The 16,483-nt window shown below is 40.0% G+C and overlaps 1 protein-coding gene across 2 annotated transcripts in view; it reads right to left on the bottom strand.

Annotated features, from left to right (window-relative positions):
- Positions 1 to 404: 404 nt before the first annotated feature.
- The window catches only part of znf236 (zinc finger protein 236), a 61,714-nt gene continuing 45,635 nt past the window's right edge, over positions 405 to 16,483 (bottom strand). For both annotated transcript variants that reach the window (XM_029451472.1, XM_029451473.1), the window contains 6 exons: positions 14,849 to 15,006; positions 14,605 to 14,724; positions 13,466 to 13,660; positions 5,272 to 5,401; positions 4,158 to 4,331; positions 405 to 1,492 (listed from right to left, as the gene is read on the bottom strand). In XM_029451472.1, the coding sequence (XP_029307332.1) occupies positions 1,371 to 1,492; positions 4,158 to 4,331; positions 5,272 to 5,401; positions 13,466 to 13,660; positions 14,605 to 14,724; positions 14,849 to 15,006 (899 nt within the window). In that variant the 3' untranslated portion in view covers positions 405 to 1,370. The remainder of the gene's footprint in view (positions 1,493 to 4,157; positions 4,332 to 5,271; positions 5,402 to 13,465; positions 13,661 to 14,604; positions 14,725 to 14,848; positions 15,007 to 16,483) is intronic.

The following is a 16,483-nucleotide window of genomic DNA, read 5'->3' as shown; positions in this document are numbered from 1 at the left end:
GTTTATCTCCATGGCTCAGTACTCATTAGTGAAATGGTACTGTGTGAAGGTATGACCCAAAGATTACCTGGGTGTTCATTGTGGGAAAAAGCAGTCAGCTGTTAAGGAGGAAGTGGGGCTGCGTGTGGCAGATAATAGCCAAACTAATTAAAGCCAGTTCTGGTCTTAACTAGTTGCAGCAGTACTTTTCCACTACCCTATTCTTGACCTCTGTGGGTCACCTGAGGTGTGTAAAGATGGGACCACACTCGTCACACTGTATCATTGCTTAACAGACCTTTGTGCTGAAGGCTCTCATCCTTTCTACAGAAAGCCTTTTTCTCAATAAAATTTTGTTAACAGAATTTCCCTGCTTCCCCTTATTTCCAATCTGGAATTAAAGATACAATAAAAACAAATGTAAGTTAAAATGAGTAGAAAAATTACTTTAATCTTCTTAATTTATTATAGACAATAGAAAATACAACTGCAAAAAAAGAAAAAGAGGGAAAATAAAGCGCAGCATCTGTACATTGGCTTTGCTTCAATACAAATGCAACATTATGTTCAAATTACATATTTCCAACCAATTTATGTTATGGCAGTTCATCAGAAAATATACACAATCTAACTACACTATTTACAGAATGAACTACAGTAAAAGAAAATGTAGGTGCTGCGAGTCGAAATGACGTGACAAGAGGAAACACGACGCTGACGTGTTCAGTCAAAAACCTCGTACAGCCTCAAGAGTCCTCCCGGCTCACTGCCGTGCTTCACTAACATCTGTAACAACGATGTAACAAACTGCAAATTACATTTCACTTCAAGACGAAATATTTACAGTACAAATATGTAAAAAAAAAAAGGAACACATTTCTTGTAGACCCAAGAACAAAAGCTCTCTGTTATTGAGGCCATGACAGCATTACAGTTGCAGCTCCGTTCGTCCCTGTGGGCACAACAGTAATAAAGAAACAAAACATTTGTCTCTGGGGAGCTTTCTCGCAGAATAGTTTCCTCTCTTTCCAATGGGGTCAGCATGAGAGTGACCTGTATCTCCTGTACAGGACTGGAGAATTCTCTGGGTTGCCTGTGTTTATTGAGCCAAAACCTCTCCGGAGGTTATCATATTGATGACAATTAGACAGTAGCAAAACAGATAAAAGTCATTAAGCCAATCACAGGAAACCAGACTCCCCTTATTTCACTGCTAATTTGGATAAACAGCAGGGGGCTGCTGCTGGGGGAAAAGCCCTCGGTATACAGTGGAGCAAATCTATAAAGTCTTCAATCTTTTTCTAAATGAATAAACCCTTCGCTGTTTACTTGTAAAACTCAATCAGAGCTCAGTACACTGTGCAGTAATGTCCGACTTGTGCGGTTTGTGGTTAGGGGAAGACATTATGCCAGTCTCCGGATGATTCTGGAACCACTTCCAGGTCGAGTTCTTGCGTTACCTCGACCTGGGCCTGTGATTCATCTTGGCTCAGGGACACGTCTTGGATCTGACCTGAAAGAGGACGACATTAAGAATGAGAAGCGTGCAATTAAAAGGTAGGAAATAACAGCGCTTCGTAAACCAGAAGGAAAGCACATGTAATGCATTTACAGAGCAGCACCAGCAGCTTGGATTCTGTTTTTAATTTGCCAGTGGCTGTCATGCAAATGAGGGCATCAGTCAAAAAGCAATCTTTCCCCTCCTCACGCCTCCAACATTTGTTTTAATATCTCACATTCTCTTTGTTTCCTCCTCTGAAAACGCCACATCTAGTACACAAACTATATAATAAGACCTGACTGATGTGGAATATGCTCATTGTGATTTGTCAATATGATATGAGCCATGTGTCATAGTACATTCAGATGAAATTAACGTGGGCACAAAACAACAATAAGTCTCTTTGGCACAGGATGAGAGGTTCATACGCGCTTTTTCTACTGCTGCAGGCCACGCACTGAATTGAGTTTTACAGTGGGAGTCTTTTAATTAAAGCTCTCTACTGTTGCTCTCTATATAACACATATTAATTATGTGGCATGCATGTACGTAAATCCTCCACTATTTTGCACAAGCGAAATGTTAGAGGGTCTTTAAGAAACAGACAAATTAAACAAATATTAAGGATTAACTTGAACGTTTTTAATTATTTTTAACATCATGAACATGCCTATGATCATGTGCAGTCACAGATGGAATTCTGGGAATTGACATCCTGGCATTTTTAGCATGTGTGTGCATTCATGTATAGACAAGTATTGCATGTACTGAAACAGTACTACTGTAGATATAGTCCTTGAACTGCCATTATCATAGTAATATAACAGGAACACACTTTATCTGCAGTGGTTTCTTCCAACTGTGTACAATTCAGCTATGTGGAAGAATATGTTTTAGATCGAGTGAACAAAGAAAAGCGTAAAACTATGAGGACAGTTCAGGTTGTGCCGTTTCTTAATCCAACAAAATGACATTCTTTCCTATATTTGGTGGTTTTCATAACCACTTGTGAGAAAATATCATGACAATCAAGGAGCTCTTTAAGGACGGCCTTGTGTTTTTATTCCCACCTTAATAGTTTTAAGGAGAACTGTTCTTCTTAAAATATTTCCACAAAATGAAACAAATGTAATTAGAAAAATGAAACTTCATGTCATGTTATGATAAATTATTGACCGTTCTATTAATTAAGAAATACAACTTCATTTAAAACAGCAATATATTCCAGAAAAGTAATCATTTTATAATCATCACACATACAGTGGCGGCCAATAAACAATGTGAGTTACTGCCAGTGTCTCGACAGATTCCATTTTTAAAACTCATACAACAAGACAAAGTCTACGGACATGCCAGCAGCTCTGTGAGGCTGTAGTTACGCACCTCTGAGGTGCTTTGAGCTAAATGCTAAAACGTTTACAATGACAATGCTAACATGCTCATGTTTGGCATATTTAATGTTGATCATGTTCACCATCTTAGTTAAGCGTGTTAGCATACAAACGTTTTCTAATTGGCACAAACTACAGCTGCGGCCGGTGGGAATGTCGTTAGTCTTGTAGGTATTTGGTCATAAACCAAAGTGTTGGAAACTTTGAAATGTTTTATCCTGATAGTGGAACTAGAGAAAACGTTAAGAGAACTCCTAAGTAATTGCAATTCATCCTGAGGGGTGCCTGAATGTGTGTACCAAATGACATGGCAATCCATCCGACATTGTTTAGACATTTTATTAAAAAAGTCAGAAGATCACCAAAGTCAGTAGGATATAGCCTCTGGTTAACTTAAGCGTCGATGCAGTCTTTACCAAAGTTATACGCCGGGGTAGTCTAGATAGGAAGTTTTGTTTGTGTCAACATGTAACCACATCAAAGTTGTACTTAAAACTAAATAACTTTTTCAGAAGTTAAACCATATTTTACACATTTCTGAAACATTATTTAACCTGGAAACAAAAGTTTTGATTTCAACAAATGTTCCAGGATTTGCATGACCTTAGAACATCTGAAAAGTGACTTCATTGTGTCCTAACCTTTTAGAGTCCGGGCCTTATCTCCTATGACACAAGAAGCCAATGTTCCAGACATAACTTTTTAAAATTGACTCGCATCTATTAGGGGGGACCTGAGTGGAAGCTTCTGTGAAAGTGTTGAATAAATAGAACAGATCTCTCAGCATTGTTCCTCTCTTTAGGTTATTGTCAATAGGTGCCTGCAAGGCTCCAAGGTTGGCTTTTGGAATGAAATGAATAACAATGTGTGTGTTGGTCGCAGCAAAGGGGAGCCGCAGAATGAAAATGAACCAAGGCTGTCAGGGAGAATAAATTACATCCAGGACATGCATCTGCAGATTTTTCCTTGAGTGCTTCTCAGCAGTGCTCAGGAACACTTTTTAATGTGCAGCACCTTGCAAATACAGTCTGTTATATAAGGGATGTGGACTGTGTGCAGGTGTGTATATGTCTCTCATGGCCATCACACAAACACCACACGGTGGAAAAGGGGGACTTCATTATAAAATGCTTATCCACCCTGATACTCTTGGAAGGAAGTGAAGTAAGTTGACGGAGAGACTAGAGAGAGATGATTACTGGCGGGTTTTCAGCTTTTTAACAGCTGTGTTTGTTTTTGGTCTGGGTTTGTGTGTGCGTTGGTGCGACTCAAGTCAAGTTGCTCACCGTAGCCGTGGGATCTCTTCATGTGGTGTTTCATGTTGCTCTTCTGGGTGAACCTGATGCTGCACACCTCGCACTTGAAGGGCTTCTTTCCAGTGTGTTTGACCATGTGGACCTGCAGAGCGCTCTTTTGGTTGAAGGCCTTGTCGCACTGACTGCACTTGAAGGGCCGCTCGCCTGCACGAAAACAAAGAAACACAGGTCATTTAGAAGGCAATGTCACTGCTAGGGCTGAAACGATTCCAGCGAGACACTCGAGTAAGTCGATGGTCAAATGTCACCAATGCACATTTTTTGCTTTTAGCGTGCCACTAATTAAGGGCTTGCACATTGATTTTGCGAATGCAACTGAAGGTGGACACCAATTATATCGATTAATCTGACACATCTTGTCTTATGCATTGAGCTGCTTATGTGCTGTGTCTGAGTACAAATTGGTGAAAGGGAAAGCTGGGAAATATCTTCTGTCTAGGATCCTGTTTTTTTTCCCACCATGTTATTCAGGACTGTAACAGGACTCTTTGTTGATTTGGACACATTTAACTTGTTTTCACTAAGATATTATTACTTTATGCTAAACAGGAATACATGTCCCTGAGTGAACATACAACTTTATGCGGAGTAATCAAAACTATTTAGACATTTTATCGTTAGCATGCTAATGTAGTAATTCACTGTGACATTTTTGACATACAATATGCAGTTTGTGGCGCAAGTAACATACACCCATGGTACAACATATGCACACAGCAGCCTGATACGTACTGTAGATTTAACCTACATGTTTCCATGGTGCTCAAATGTTTCTTTCATTCACACAACTTCCCTAAACTTCACAGACGCATGATATTACACATTCCTGGAAACTGGATTCTGAAATGTCGTCCCTTATTATTTATAATAACACAGGGACCTTGGTAGTTATGAGCCCCAAAATGATTGACTGAGAGGTGAGGGGGCCTGTTTAAGCATGTGGAACTGAAATGTCATGAATAGAGAGGATCCTGACACTAAAAAATTATAAAATGTAAAAATGAACATAGTAATCCATTGGTAGCAACAGATAATTAAAAAGACACTTTGTTATGACTTTGAACTTGTTCCATAATCCTCTTACCTGTGTGGGTTCGATTGTGTCGCTCCAGCTGGCTGCGTTTGGCAAAGGCCTTCACGCAGGAGGAGCAGTTAAAGACTCTGGGTTTTTGGGAGCTGGGTGACGGGCCTGGCTGGTGCACTCGTTCATGTTCCTGGAGGAAGATCCAAAAATCTATTTCATTGTTTACAGTCTAGCACACAAATTCCCTTGACTAGAACAGAGCTGTTTGTCATGTTGTCCTGGCAGAAAATGGCTGTGTCTTTTCTATTTCTCTCGTGTTTCCTTTCTTTTTTTGGGTCTAAGATTATCAAACGATTATTAAACTCTGTTGCTGGGTGGATTGCTGATGCCATAAATTGAAAAATGAAAAAGGCAGGATAAATGTGTGTGTATAGACATGGTTGTGTATAGACATGGGTCATTTGAAAAAATATGCTTTTTTTAAATCTTCATCTTTTGTGCTCGATCGCTGTAAAGGGGATGCTACATAACCTAGATTATTATCTTCACAAGTCAAAATATTTCAGAGTGTAGAGGCAAAATATGGTAATTGGAAAATCTAGCCAATAATCTACCCATGATGCCTCCCCATGATCTTTTATTTGCACAGGATGGTTACAGCACACATTTTATTTGTATAATTAGTTTAGTCTGCTTTACACTGTGGTACTGTGTCGTAAAACTCTATTTATTATTCATTTATTTAATTAATTGATTAATCCATCGACAGCAAGTAAACTCTATTAAAAATATTAATTTTCTACAACAAAAATTGAAAATATTTGCTGGTCCCAGCCTCTCAAATGTAAGAATGTGATGCTTATCTCTGTCATGTATGATCGTAAACCTAATATATTTAGGTTTTTGACTGATGGTTGAAGACTAGCAATAACAAAACATAAAATTACAGTATTTAATTACATTTTCTGACATTTTTTACACACAAAAATGGATGATCGAGAAAATGATCAGCAGATTAATCAATAATAAAAATAATCGTTACTATTCTAACACAATGAAACCTTGTTTCACAGAGTTGCATAAGAACTATGAAATTCATGATGGACTGAAAGAGCAGTGATATGTACCCAGAATACTGATGATAATACTGAACCTGCAGCCCTGATCTATATTCAGGACAGATACTGGGCCACACAGAGCAACGAACACACAGGAAGGGGAATGGAAACATTGGCATACGAATGATGATAGGGAAAGAGCAAATACTTACATTTTAATATGAGATAAGAAAGTGTAGAGGGTGATGGGCTCATACGGAAGCTGTAACTTTAGAATTTTGATTAAAAGAAAACTTTTTTAATTAAACCAAAAACAGTTTAGTCCAGTACCGCTCTGCTTCATCCATCTTGCTCACACTAAAATATTTATGTCAGGGTCATAGACTAAATAAAATGAGTGTTACCATTAATTTGTGGACTATAATTCTGAAGCCTCAACTTTTTTTTGGCCATTGCCATCTTGTTTTTTTTTTTAAACCAGAAGTGACACGAGACACGAGAGGGTGGAGTTCAATGGTAAATGCTAAATGGACTGCTTTTATATAGTGCTTTTCCAGTCTTTACGATCACTCAAAGGGCTTTACAACACATGTCATTCACCCATTCACACACACTCATACAGATTCAGAGGCTACCATACAAGGTGTACATCAGCTCTACAGTAGTGTAACCATTCACACACTCACACAACGTTGGCCATCGGGAGCAATTTGAGGTTCAGTATCTTGCCCAAGGACACTTCGACAAGCCACAGCCGTTAAGTACAACTAGATGCTGAACAAGACTTTTTTAGACCAAAATGTTACAATTAACTCTCATGAACTGAAAACACTCTGTGAAAGGGTTAAAGTTCTAAGACGAAAACACGGACAACAACTAAACCGGACAATATCGATGCAGTGACCTGTCGCAAGGTAGCCACGCCTGAAAACTGAGAATAAAACCACAATTTTTGTGTGCAGTTTAAACAGATGACAGCTAGTGCATTATTAAGCTTGAAGGTGCTTGTAGGCAAATTCTGTTACACTTTGACAAGCCAGGCTAGCTTTTTCCAAATGTCTCCAGTCTTTATGCTAAGATGGCCAGCTGCTGGCTGTAGACTGGTATCAATCTTCTAATCTAACAATTAGCAAGAAAGGGTTCCATAACTGTTGAACTATTCCTTTCAAAAGTGTAAAAAACAACTTTAACTTATATGTTATATATAAGATAAATGGTAATTGTGAAATAGGGTCTAAGATGGAGATAATGTGATTCATCAAAGTGGGCCTCTACACAAAATCTCATTAATTTATTTGGCTGTAGAGTTCATGTGACGAAAAATACTTAGTTTCCCTCCCTGTGTGACTCTACTGATGTTCCCTACCCATCTAGCACTGCCCATCAAGCAGAAGTGCCTTCAGTTCATTCTAAAACTTTATCATTAAATATTCATGCCGTGTTCTCAAATTATAAAGCCATAGTTTTCAGTTGTCTAGCTATAATTAAATGGCAAAATTATTATACACAGGCCAACAAAATGAAAAATAACAGCACTAGCGATTTATCTTTCCCACCGCTGGGCCTTTTTAAAAAGCTATGTTTCTAAAGCTAAATGTGAGTTTTCATTGCAGACTAATGTGCAGCCTGGGGACCTGGAGAGGATGAAGCTCGTCACTCTCACTGTGACGCCCACATAATCTCTGTATCATTACTTTTAGGAAAGACAATTACTGTTCAGCATGCCGAGGAACATTTACAAAAGTAAAAGCCCCAGGCACAATGGCCTTTGCTTAGAAATATTACATATGGTGGGGAATAAGCTTGTGTATGAAGTCATACCCTATTTCCTTTCCCCGGCATTTATATGCATGAGTGTCTCAAACACATGAAGGATGAGGATCGGCACACGTGCTCCTCTTCCTAGTTCTAGTTCTAGTTCGGCTGCAAAGCCGAACTAGAACTTTAACTCACTTAACTCAGGTTTAAAACACTTAACTCAGTTTAAGTGTTTTGTTTTGTTTAGACCAGGGGTCGGGAACCTTTTTGGCTGGGAGAACCATAAAAGCCAAATATTTTTTTATGTATTTCCTTGAGAGCCATATATTTAATAAAATTGAATGCTACTTTATGCGTGCATTTTTTCAGTATAACACGTCTCCGAGTACTAAAAGCGGTATCAGTGTTTCATTGAGCAGGTGCTCTTTTATTAAATAAACTAAACGCTTATGTTATTTATCTAATTTATGAGCACGTTTCAGTGTTTACTGCACGGGTGTCAAACTCAAGGCAATTATATCCGGCCCGCGAGAAAATATCATATGTCTGTCATAACTGGCCCGCCGGTTTTGGTAATTAAATCAATGCATGGTACAACCACGGGGAAATACATATTTTTGGAAGTATCTAAATGTATCTCTTGATCAATCCTAAGCCTAAACTAAACTATAACTCTTTTGAAAGCCTTGTTCTTACGCTCTCAAACCCAACATGGAAAACAATAAAGCCAGTTTTATTTGTTACTGTGTACCGCCCTCCTGGTCCGTATTCTGAATTTCTATCTGAATTCTCAGAATTTTTATCAAATTTAGTCCTTAAAACAGATAAAGTAATTATTGTAGGTGACTTTAATATTCATGTGATGTTGATAGTGACAGCCTTAATAATGCATTTATCTCAATATTAGATTCAATTGGGTTCAGTCAAAATGCACATGAACCAACTCACCGTTTAAACCACACTCTGGACCTTGTTCTGGGATATGGTGTTGAATTGAAGTTAGTGTGTCCACATAATCCTCTTTTATCAGACCATTTTTTAATAACTTTTGAAGTCCTGTTACTGGACTACAAGCCAGTAGGCAAAATATCCTACGCTCGATGTTTATCTGAAAGTGCTATGACTAAATTTAAGGAAGTGATTCCATCAGCACTTAATTCAATACCAGGACTCAATATCAATATAACGGAGGACTCCAATGCTAACTTTAGTCCCTCCCAAACTAATCATCTTGTTGATAGCGCTGCAGCCTCACTGCGAATAACACTCGACTCTGTCGCTCCTCTAAAGAAGAAGATCATAAAACAGAAAAGAAAGCTCCATGGCTTAATTTACAAATCCGCAAACTAAAACAAAAGTCGAGAAATCTTGAAAGTAAATGGCGTTCCACTAAATTGGAAGAATCTCGTTTAGTCTGGTTAGATCATCTTAAAACGTATAAGAAGGCTCTCCGTAATGCCAGAGCAGCTTATTACTCTTCCTTAATAGAATAAAATAAGAACAAGAAAAACTAGTCCATGCATTTGTTACTTCAAGGCTGGATTACTGCAACTCATTGTTATCAGGTTGTCCCAAAAAGTCGCTTAAGACTCTTCAGTTGATCCAAAATGCAGCGGCACGTGTATTGACTAGAACAAGGAAACGGGATCATATTACTCCTGTATTAGCTGCTCTGCACTGGCTCCCGGTAAAATACAGAATAGAATTCAAAATCCTTCTCCTGACTTACAAATCAATGAATGGTCAGGCTCCAGCATATCTTAAAGATCTCATAGTACCTTATAAACCAGGGGTCCCCAAACTTTTTCCTGTGAGGGCCACATAACTTTTCCCTTCTCTGATGGGGGCCAGGATCAGTTTGTAACAGAAAAAGTGTGACGATCGCAGGGGTGCCTAAACGTAAACATTTATTGTTTTCCAGAAAGCCACACATAACCAAATATTAATAACCCTTTCTGGGATCTTCACAGAAAAGAAAGTCAGGAAATAAATAATACTATTTGTGAAATAAATAATAACCAAATAACCCTCTCTGGGTTCTTCACAGAAAAAAAAAAGTTTCACTTGTTCCAAAAGCAGCGCAAGTTTCACCTCAAATGCTTTTATGTGAGAATACATGTCGCAAATGAGTTCCTCCCTGGCCTTGTAGCTGCAAGTTAAGGCTGTTCAGCATTTCTGTCACATCTGTTAAAAATGCGAGGTGCCATTTCCATTCTGGGTCGATCAGCTCTGGGACCGTTTTGTCTTTTGAATGAAGAAATGCATTAATTTCGGGTAGCAGCTCGTAAAAACGCCTCAAAACTCTGCCCCGGCTGAACCATAGGACCTCTGTGTAGTACAGCATATCGCTGTCCGCAGGCTCCAGTTCAGACAGGAATTGTTGGAACTGCCTGTTTAAGTCCCTTTGCTCTGATGAAGTTTATGCATGACACCACAACCTTCATGACAGAATCCCACTTCAACACTTTGCAGCACAGTGCTTGCTGGTGAATTAGGCAGTGGACTTGTAGCGGGGCGGTGAGATCCCATTCTTCCATCTCCCAGTTCATGCGTCCTATTAGACCCCGAGACGCACCCACCATACTAGGAGCCCCGTCAGTCGTGATGCTGGCAAGCTTTGACCAGTCTAGGTCCAACTCTTCCATGGTTTGGCATACTTTGCCGAAAATATCCTCCCCCGCTGTAGTCCCTTTGAGACTTTGGAGGGCTGCCAGCTCCTCGCACATCTCAAAGTTTGCGCTAACTCCACGAATAAAAATGAGCAGCTGCGCTGTGTCTTGCACGTCCGTGCTCTCATCCAGTGCTAATGCTAACGTCTTCTGCTGCAGCTGGGCATATACATTACCCCCGATTTCTTCAATGCGTCTGGTGATTGTACTCGCCGACAGACTCACGGCATTAAAGACATCTTTCTTCTCGGAACACACCTCTTCCGTGACAGCATTCAAACATTTCTTGACAAACTCCATCAGTGAAAGGTTTACCGCTGCTTGTTATCAGTTGAGCAACCCGAAAGCTGGCTCGAACGGATGACTGGTTCAGCTGAGCTTGGCGTACAAATGTATTCTGCTGAGCTAACAGTCCACTTTTTAGCTTTGAGAGTTTGTCTGCTTCGCATTTGGCCTTGCAAGTTATCATACTTGTCTTTGTGACGGGATTCATAGTGTCGGCGCAGATTGTATTCTTTGAATACCGCCACCGCCTCTTGACAGATGAGACAAACAGCCTTTTCTTTGCATTGAACAAAAAAGAATCGTTTGACCACTGCAGGTTAAATACCCTGCATTCTGAATCAATTTTTCTCTTACCTAACCGTTTCGCCATTATTCCGTTCTATTTGACAGGGGCTAGTCTAGGATTCGCGAGGCCAGACTGAAAAAAAAATCATAATGCGTCTCTGGTATTGTTCAGGGGGCCGGGCCAAATGTGGAGGTGGGCCGTATCCGGCCCGCGGGCCTTAGTTTGGGGACCACTGTTATAAACCAACTAGAGCATTACGCTCCCAGACTGCAGGGTTACTTGTGGTTCCTAGAGTCTCTAAGAGTACAATGGGAGCCAGAGCCTTCAGCTATCAAGCTCCTCTCCAGTGGAACCAGCTTCCAGTTTGTGTTCGGGAGGCAGACACACTCTCCACATTTAAGAGTAGGCTAAAGACTTTCCTTTTTGATAAAGCTTATAGTTAGGGCTGGCTCAGGTTTGCCCTGGATCAGCCCCTAGTTATGCTGCTATAGGCTTAGACTGCCGGGGGACACCTCCCTGCTCTCTTCCTTCTCTTCCTCTCTCCTCCCCTCCCTCTCTCTTCTTCTCCCTCTCTATCTGTATGCATTTATGTAAATGTATGTTACTAACTCACCATCCGGGGTATCATCCCCGGAGTGTCTGTCTCTCATGTGGCAGGTTGCCACTGATAAAGTTTACGTCAGGATCATGAATCGTGACAGCGCCTGCTGACCTGGTCCTGCTGGACACCGGGAAGCCTTATTGACATTTTCCTGGATTCATCCATACTTTCTATTTCTTTTTTTTCCAACACAACATAATTTCTGTCAAATGTTGTATTTGTACTATGTTGTTTATCCTGTACACACGACATCTATTGCACGTCTGTCCGTCCTGGGAGAGGGATCCCTCCTCAGTTGCTCTCCCTGAGGTTTCTTCCATTTTTTCCCCTTTAATTTTGGGGTTTCTTTTAGGAAGTTTTTCCTTGTGCGATGCGAGGGTCTAAGGACAGAGGATGTCGAAACCTGTACAGTCTGTAAAGCACACTGAGACAAATGTATAATTTGTGATATTGGGCTATACAAATAAATTTGATTTGATTTGATTTGTGTGAGAAATGAAACTGTCCCGGGACAAACTGACGGGACTGACGACAGACGGAGAGTCTGCGATGCGGTGAAAAGAGCGGATTAGTGGGCAGGATGCGGGAGAAGATGCAGCTGACGGTGTATCAATGCATCATACACCAGGAAGTGCTGTGTTGTAAAGCTGTGGAGATTGAACATGTGATAAGCACCATAACACAGAAAGGAAACTTTATTAGAGACAATTAAATTATTTTCCTGAGGAGATAAATTCAGAACATGGCGGTGCGATGGCTTAGTCGAAAGAAAGTACTGAATAGATTTTTCGAGTTGCGTGAGGAAATCTGCCCGTTTTTGGAAAGCAAAAGGAAACACACCACAGATTTCTGGGATGATGTGAGCTGGCCTGTTTGTGCGACATAACGAAGCATCTCACTGTTAAACCTGCAGCTTCAGGGCCGTGTGATCACGGACATGTATGATGCAGTGAGAAGCTTTCTAAGCCGAGCTGCCTCTGGGAGACTCGGATGCAGCAAGGAAACATTGGTCACTACGTGTTTCCAAACACTGACAAACCATCTCCACCGCTGTGTTCCCGACCGCATTCTGCTGATCAACTGACCGCATTTGCCGACTTTGCAGCTCAGAAATGAAAATTGAACTGCTCAGCAATCTGTTTGCAGTTGACTTAAATATTTTCCTTTGCGAAGTTTCTCCTCTGCTCGGTTTCGCGAAGGGAGGGGCTTCACTGCTGACACACACATGTGCGAACACACAGTCAGAGACAGGGCGGAGAAAAGGAGAGCGGAGAACTAAAAAAAATCCGCTGCTAAAAGTTTTACTTTAAAATGACACAATATGATTATTTATTACTTGATTACTAAAAATGTCAGCTCAAAATTGTCTGCGAGCCATATTGTGTAATCGAAAGAGCCATAGGTTCCCGACCACTGGTTTAGCGTGACGGTCTATCTGAAATGCTACTCGATGAATTACTCTTATTTTATCTTCAAATAGTGAGACAGCACTTATTTTCCAACCTGAGATGGAGGCACTGATGACAAAGAAATAAGATTAAGCTTAAAATTAAAGCCGTTTATCATCAGAGTCTATTGTTATTAAACTAGTTCTTACCTTCAGGTGTGTAGCTCGCTTGAAGGCCTTTTTACAGAGACTGCAGACATGACAGCGGTCCTTGCCGTGGGCTTGTCTACAGTGCCGTCGGAGTGAGTTGGCATTCTGGAACACCTGATTACAATAGTAACACTGGTTCCGATTATCAGCCTCCATCTGGATATCCTTCCCACCCTTATGGCCATCGTCAGTAATCTGGAAAAACACACAAAGAATTACTCAGACAAGCTTACTCAGAGAATATCTTATAATATTTTCCTTTTTACTTATGTATTTACTTAGTACTTAGATAGTTTGGATGTTTTGAAGTGGGGTTGTCTGAGGTACTTATCCAGGGTCAGAGTATTACCTACAGTAGATGGCGGTCGGCACGCCCCCAGTTTGGAGAAACAGACCGGCACAGAAGCTAAGCAAAGTACAGTTTTGTACAGCGACAGCAGCAAAACCTATTTTAGCCACCAAAAAAAAAGCCCATCTAAAACAAACCAATACCAATTTAAGTGTACGCTATGTTTTGAATATTTTCACTGTATTACCTTGCTGGTATACCAGTGCCTCAATCAGTTAGTTTGTTTGTGTTATTGTAGGATTTTGGTGTTTTAAAAGGTAAGTTCGGATTGAACAAAGTCACACAATAACACAAACAAACGTCCGTGTTCTGCAGGTAAAATTGCTGTTTGGCTTTGAAAAGAGCATAGATGGATATAACGGCTTCAGTTCCCTGTCGGAAAGGGCTCTCTGACAGCAAGTTTAGGAGGTGAAAATATTTTTTTTAGGAGGACCTTTTTTTAGGTGGCTAAAATGCGTGAAAACTTTAGCTGTGCCGACCGCCATCTACTGTAGGTAATACACTGGCTATGGATAAGTACCTCATACTATCCCTTCAAAGTCTAAAACACTTCAGAGCTTTTTGAGATTGATGAATGTGTTTTTTATTTCTTCCATGCAGCAAAACATTCATGTTAGTGAGAACAATCAACCGGTACACACAGATTTGCTTGAGATAGGTAATCCATCATACTGGATTATCGTGTTGCCATTTCAAGCATTTACTCAATTCATCAATGTAAAACTTTCTTCCAACTCTGTTTGACAGTTCTTCCTGGATAGCACGCTACACATAAGACAAACACACTCACATTGTATCCATTGTCAGACGCTCCGTTTGTGCATTGGGAATGGTGGCTGACCAGTATAACCTGCTGGCCGGAGATGGCTGGCTGTCCTGGGTCGGTCAGCACTCCAGGAAATGTCTGACCCTGAAGTTCAAAACATAGAGTACCTTTTGGTAAGGCGGCTGACAAACTACATGATGTCAGGTATGGTAATCAAATCATTTTTCCTAATCTAAATGTTGAGCATTGTTCATGTGTCTTCATTTACCTGCGTATTGAGGTTTAGAGTGACGCCTTCCAGGATACCCTGAGCATCTGCCAGCGTCAGTGTAACGCTGTCATCACTGGCCACGCCTCTTGGTGACATCACTAGGCTCTGGGACACAGCAGTATGTGATAGGGTGGTGCTGGATGGCAGGCTGGAGACTGACAGATGAGAATTAGACGGCAAGGTGTTATATGACTCAATTCCTCAACAACAGCCAGAGCCGTATTCTTTTTTTGGCAAATGCAGTAGAATGTATACAATCTGTATTTCAATGGGGATCATTATGTTCTTTACCACACTTGTAATACAGTAAGTAATTGCCTACCTATGCATGAGGAATTCACAGCAAATGATGCATCATATAATTCAGAGTTACAGTTATAGTGGTATTGTAATTTTATGACATTAATATGAGCATTACTTTCTATTTCCTACATTTTCTACTGCCGCTGCTTCACATTAAAAGCATTCAACTGGCAAAACACAGGGTGGCTTTTATTGTGAAGCAGCTGCGTTTTTGACAGCCGATCAGTTTTAAATATTGCAGGAAGTAATGAAACGGAAGGAAAAGGGAAAAGAAGGAGCAGCCACTGTGAAGGCCCTGTCACACATATCCATATGACAGAAACGTATGCCGGTGCATACGAAATACCGGCAATAGGTTGATATAAATTAAGAGTAAGTTGTGATCGTTTGAAGGACGCAGACGTTACGCCGAACACGCCATACACAGTTCCGTATGGCAGAAACATTCCAGCGTATATGAAAATTTGCTCAAAATGTGTCAGAGTCCAAATACGTCCAACTTTTCCACAGTGGTGTTGTAGCTGACGTATACATAATGTATACATAACAAATTATTATACGCATGTCAAACATTGATAGCGTCTGGCCAACGGAGCTGGAAAAGTGCCATCTGGTTCACGTCATGCTGATGCTGGAGAACGGCTAACATGCTGAACGCTAGCTGTACTGTAGAAACATGTTTAATAAGTTACTCCGTCGTCAGGCATAATCTTAACATCGGGTAGGAATAGGTTATCCACTCGTTATCAATACATTGTCTGTAGGATTCACCGTCAGCCAACGTAGCCTATATCTAACGTACATCTAACGTAGTCACATAGGAATTCACGTACTGTATTTACGTAGTTAAGTATTCACGTACTGTATTTGGGTGACTACGGACCATTTTGGTCTGGAACTTTTTAGAAAAAATGTAATATATTTAGAGAAATGTTTCAATATGTTTATATTTCTACTTCCTGTGTATTCAAACTTTTTAAATCTTTAAATAATATACAATTTTTGTGATTTTATTAAAACAGTCAGAGGAAATCATCATTTCCATCACACCACAAAACATTGTTTTAAAAGAAAAAAGATTTAATATACCTTGTGTTTTCAAATTGTTCAATGAAATATCACACAAAGAGATGGCCTAAAGTATAATTGTATTTATTTTCAGGATTTTAAAAATAACCTTTTTTTCCATTCTTTATATGAAAAACATCTTCAAACTGCTTTGCTTAATTAAGTCTTCAATCAATTTCTTACATGGCACAATCATGAGTTTTCGAAAAATATTAATTAATAGTACTTATAACTGCACAATTTTCCAAAATACAAAACAAT

The sequence above is a fragment of the Cottoperca gobio genome, chromosome 16 (assembly GCF_900634415.1).
Source record: "Cottoperca gobio chromosome 16, fCotGob3.1, whole genome shotgun sequence".
NCBI lineage: Eukaryota > Metazoa > Chordata > Actinopteri > Perciformes > Bovichtidae > Cottoperca > Cottoperca gobio.
The sequence above is the reverse complement of the archived record's forward strand: the minus strand, read 5'-3'. Positions and strand labels throughout refer to the sequence as shown.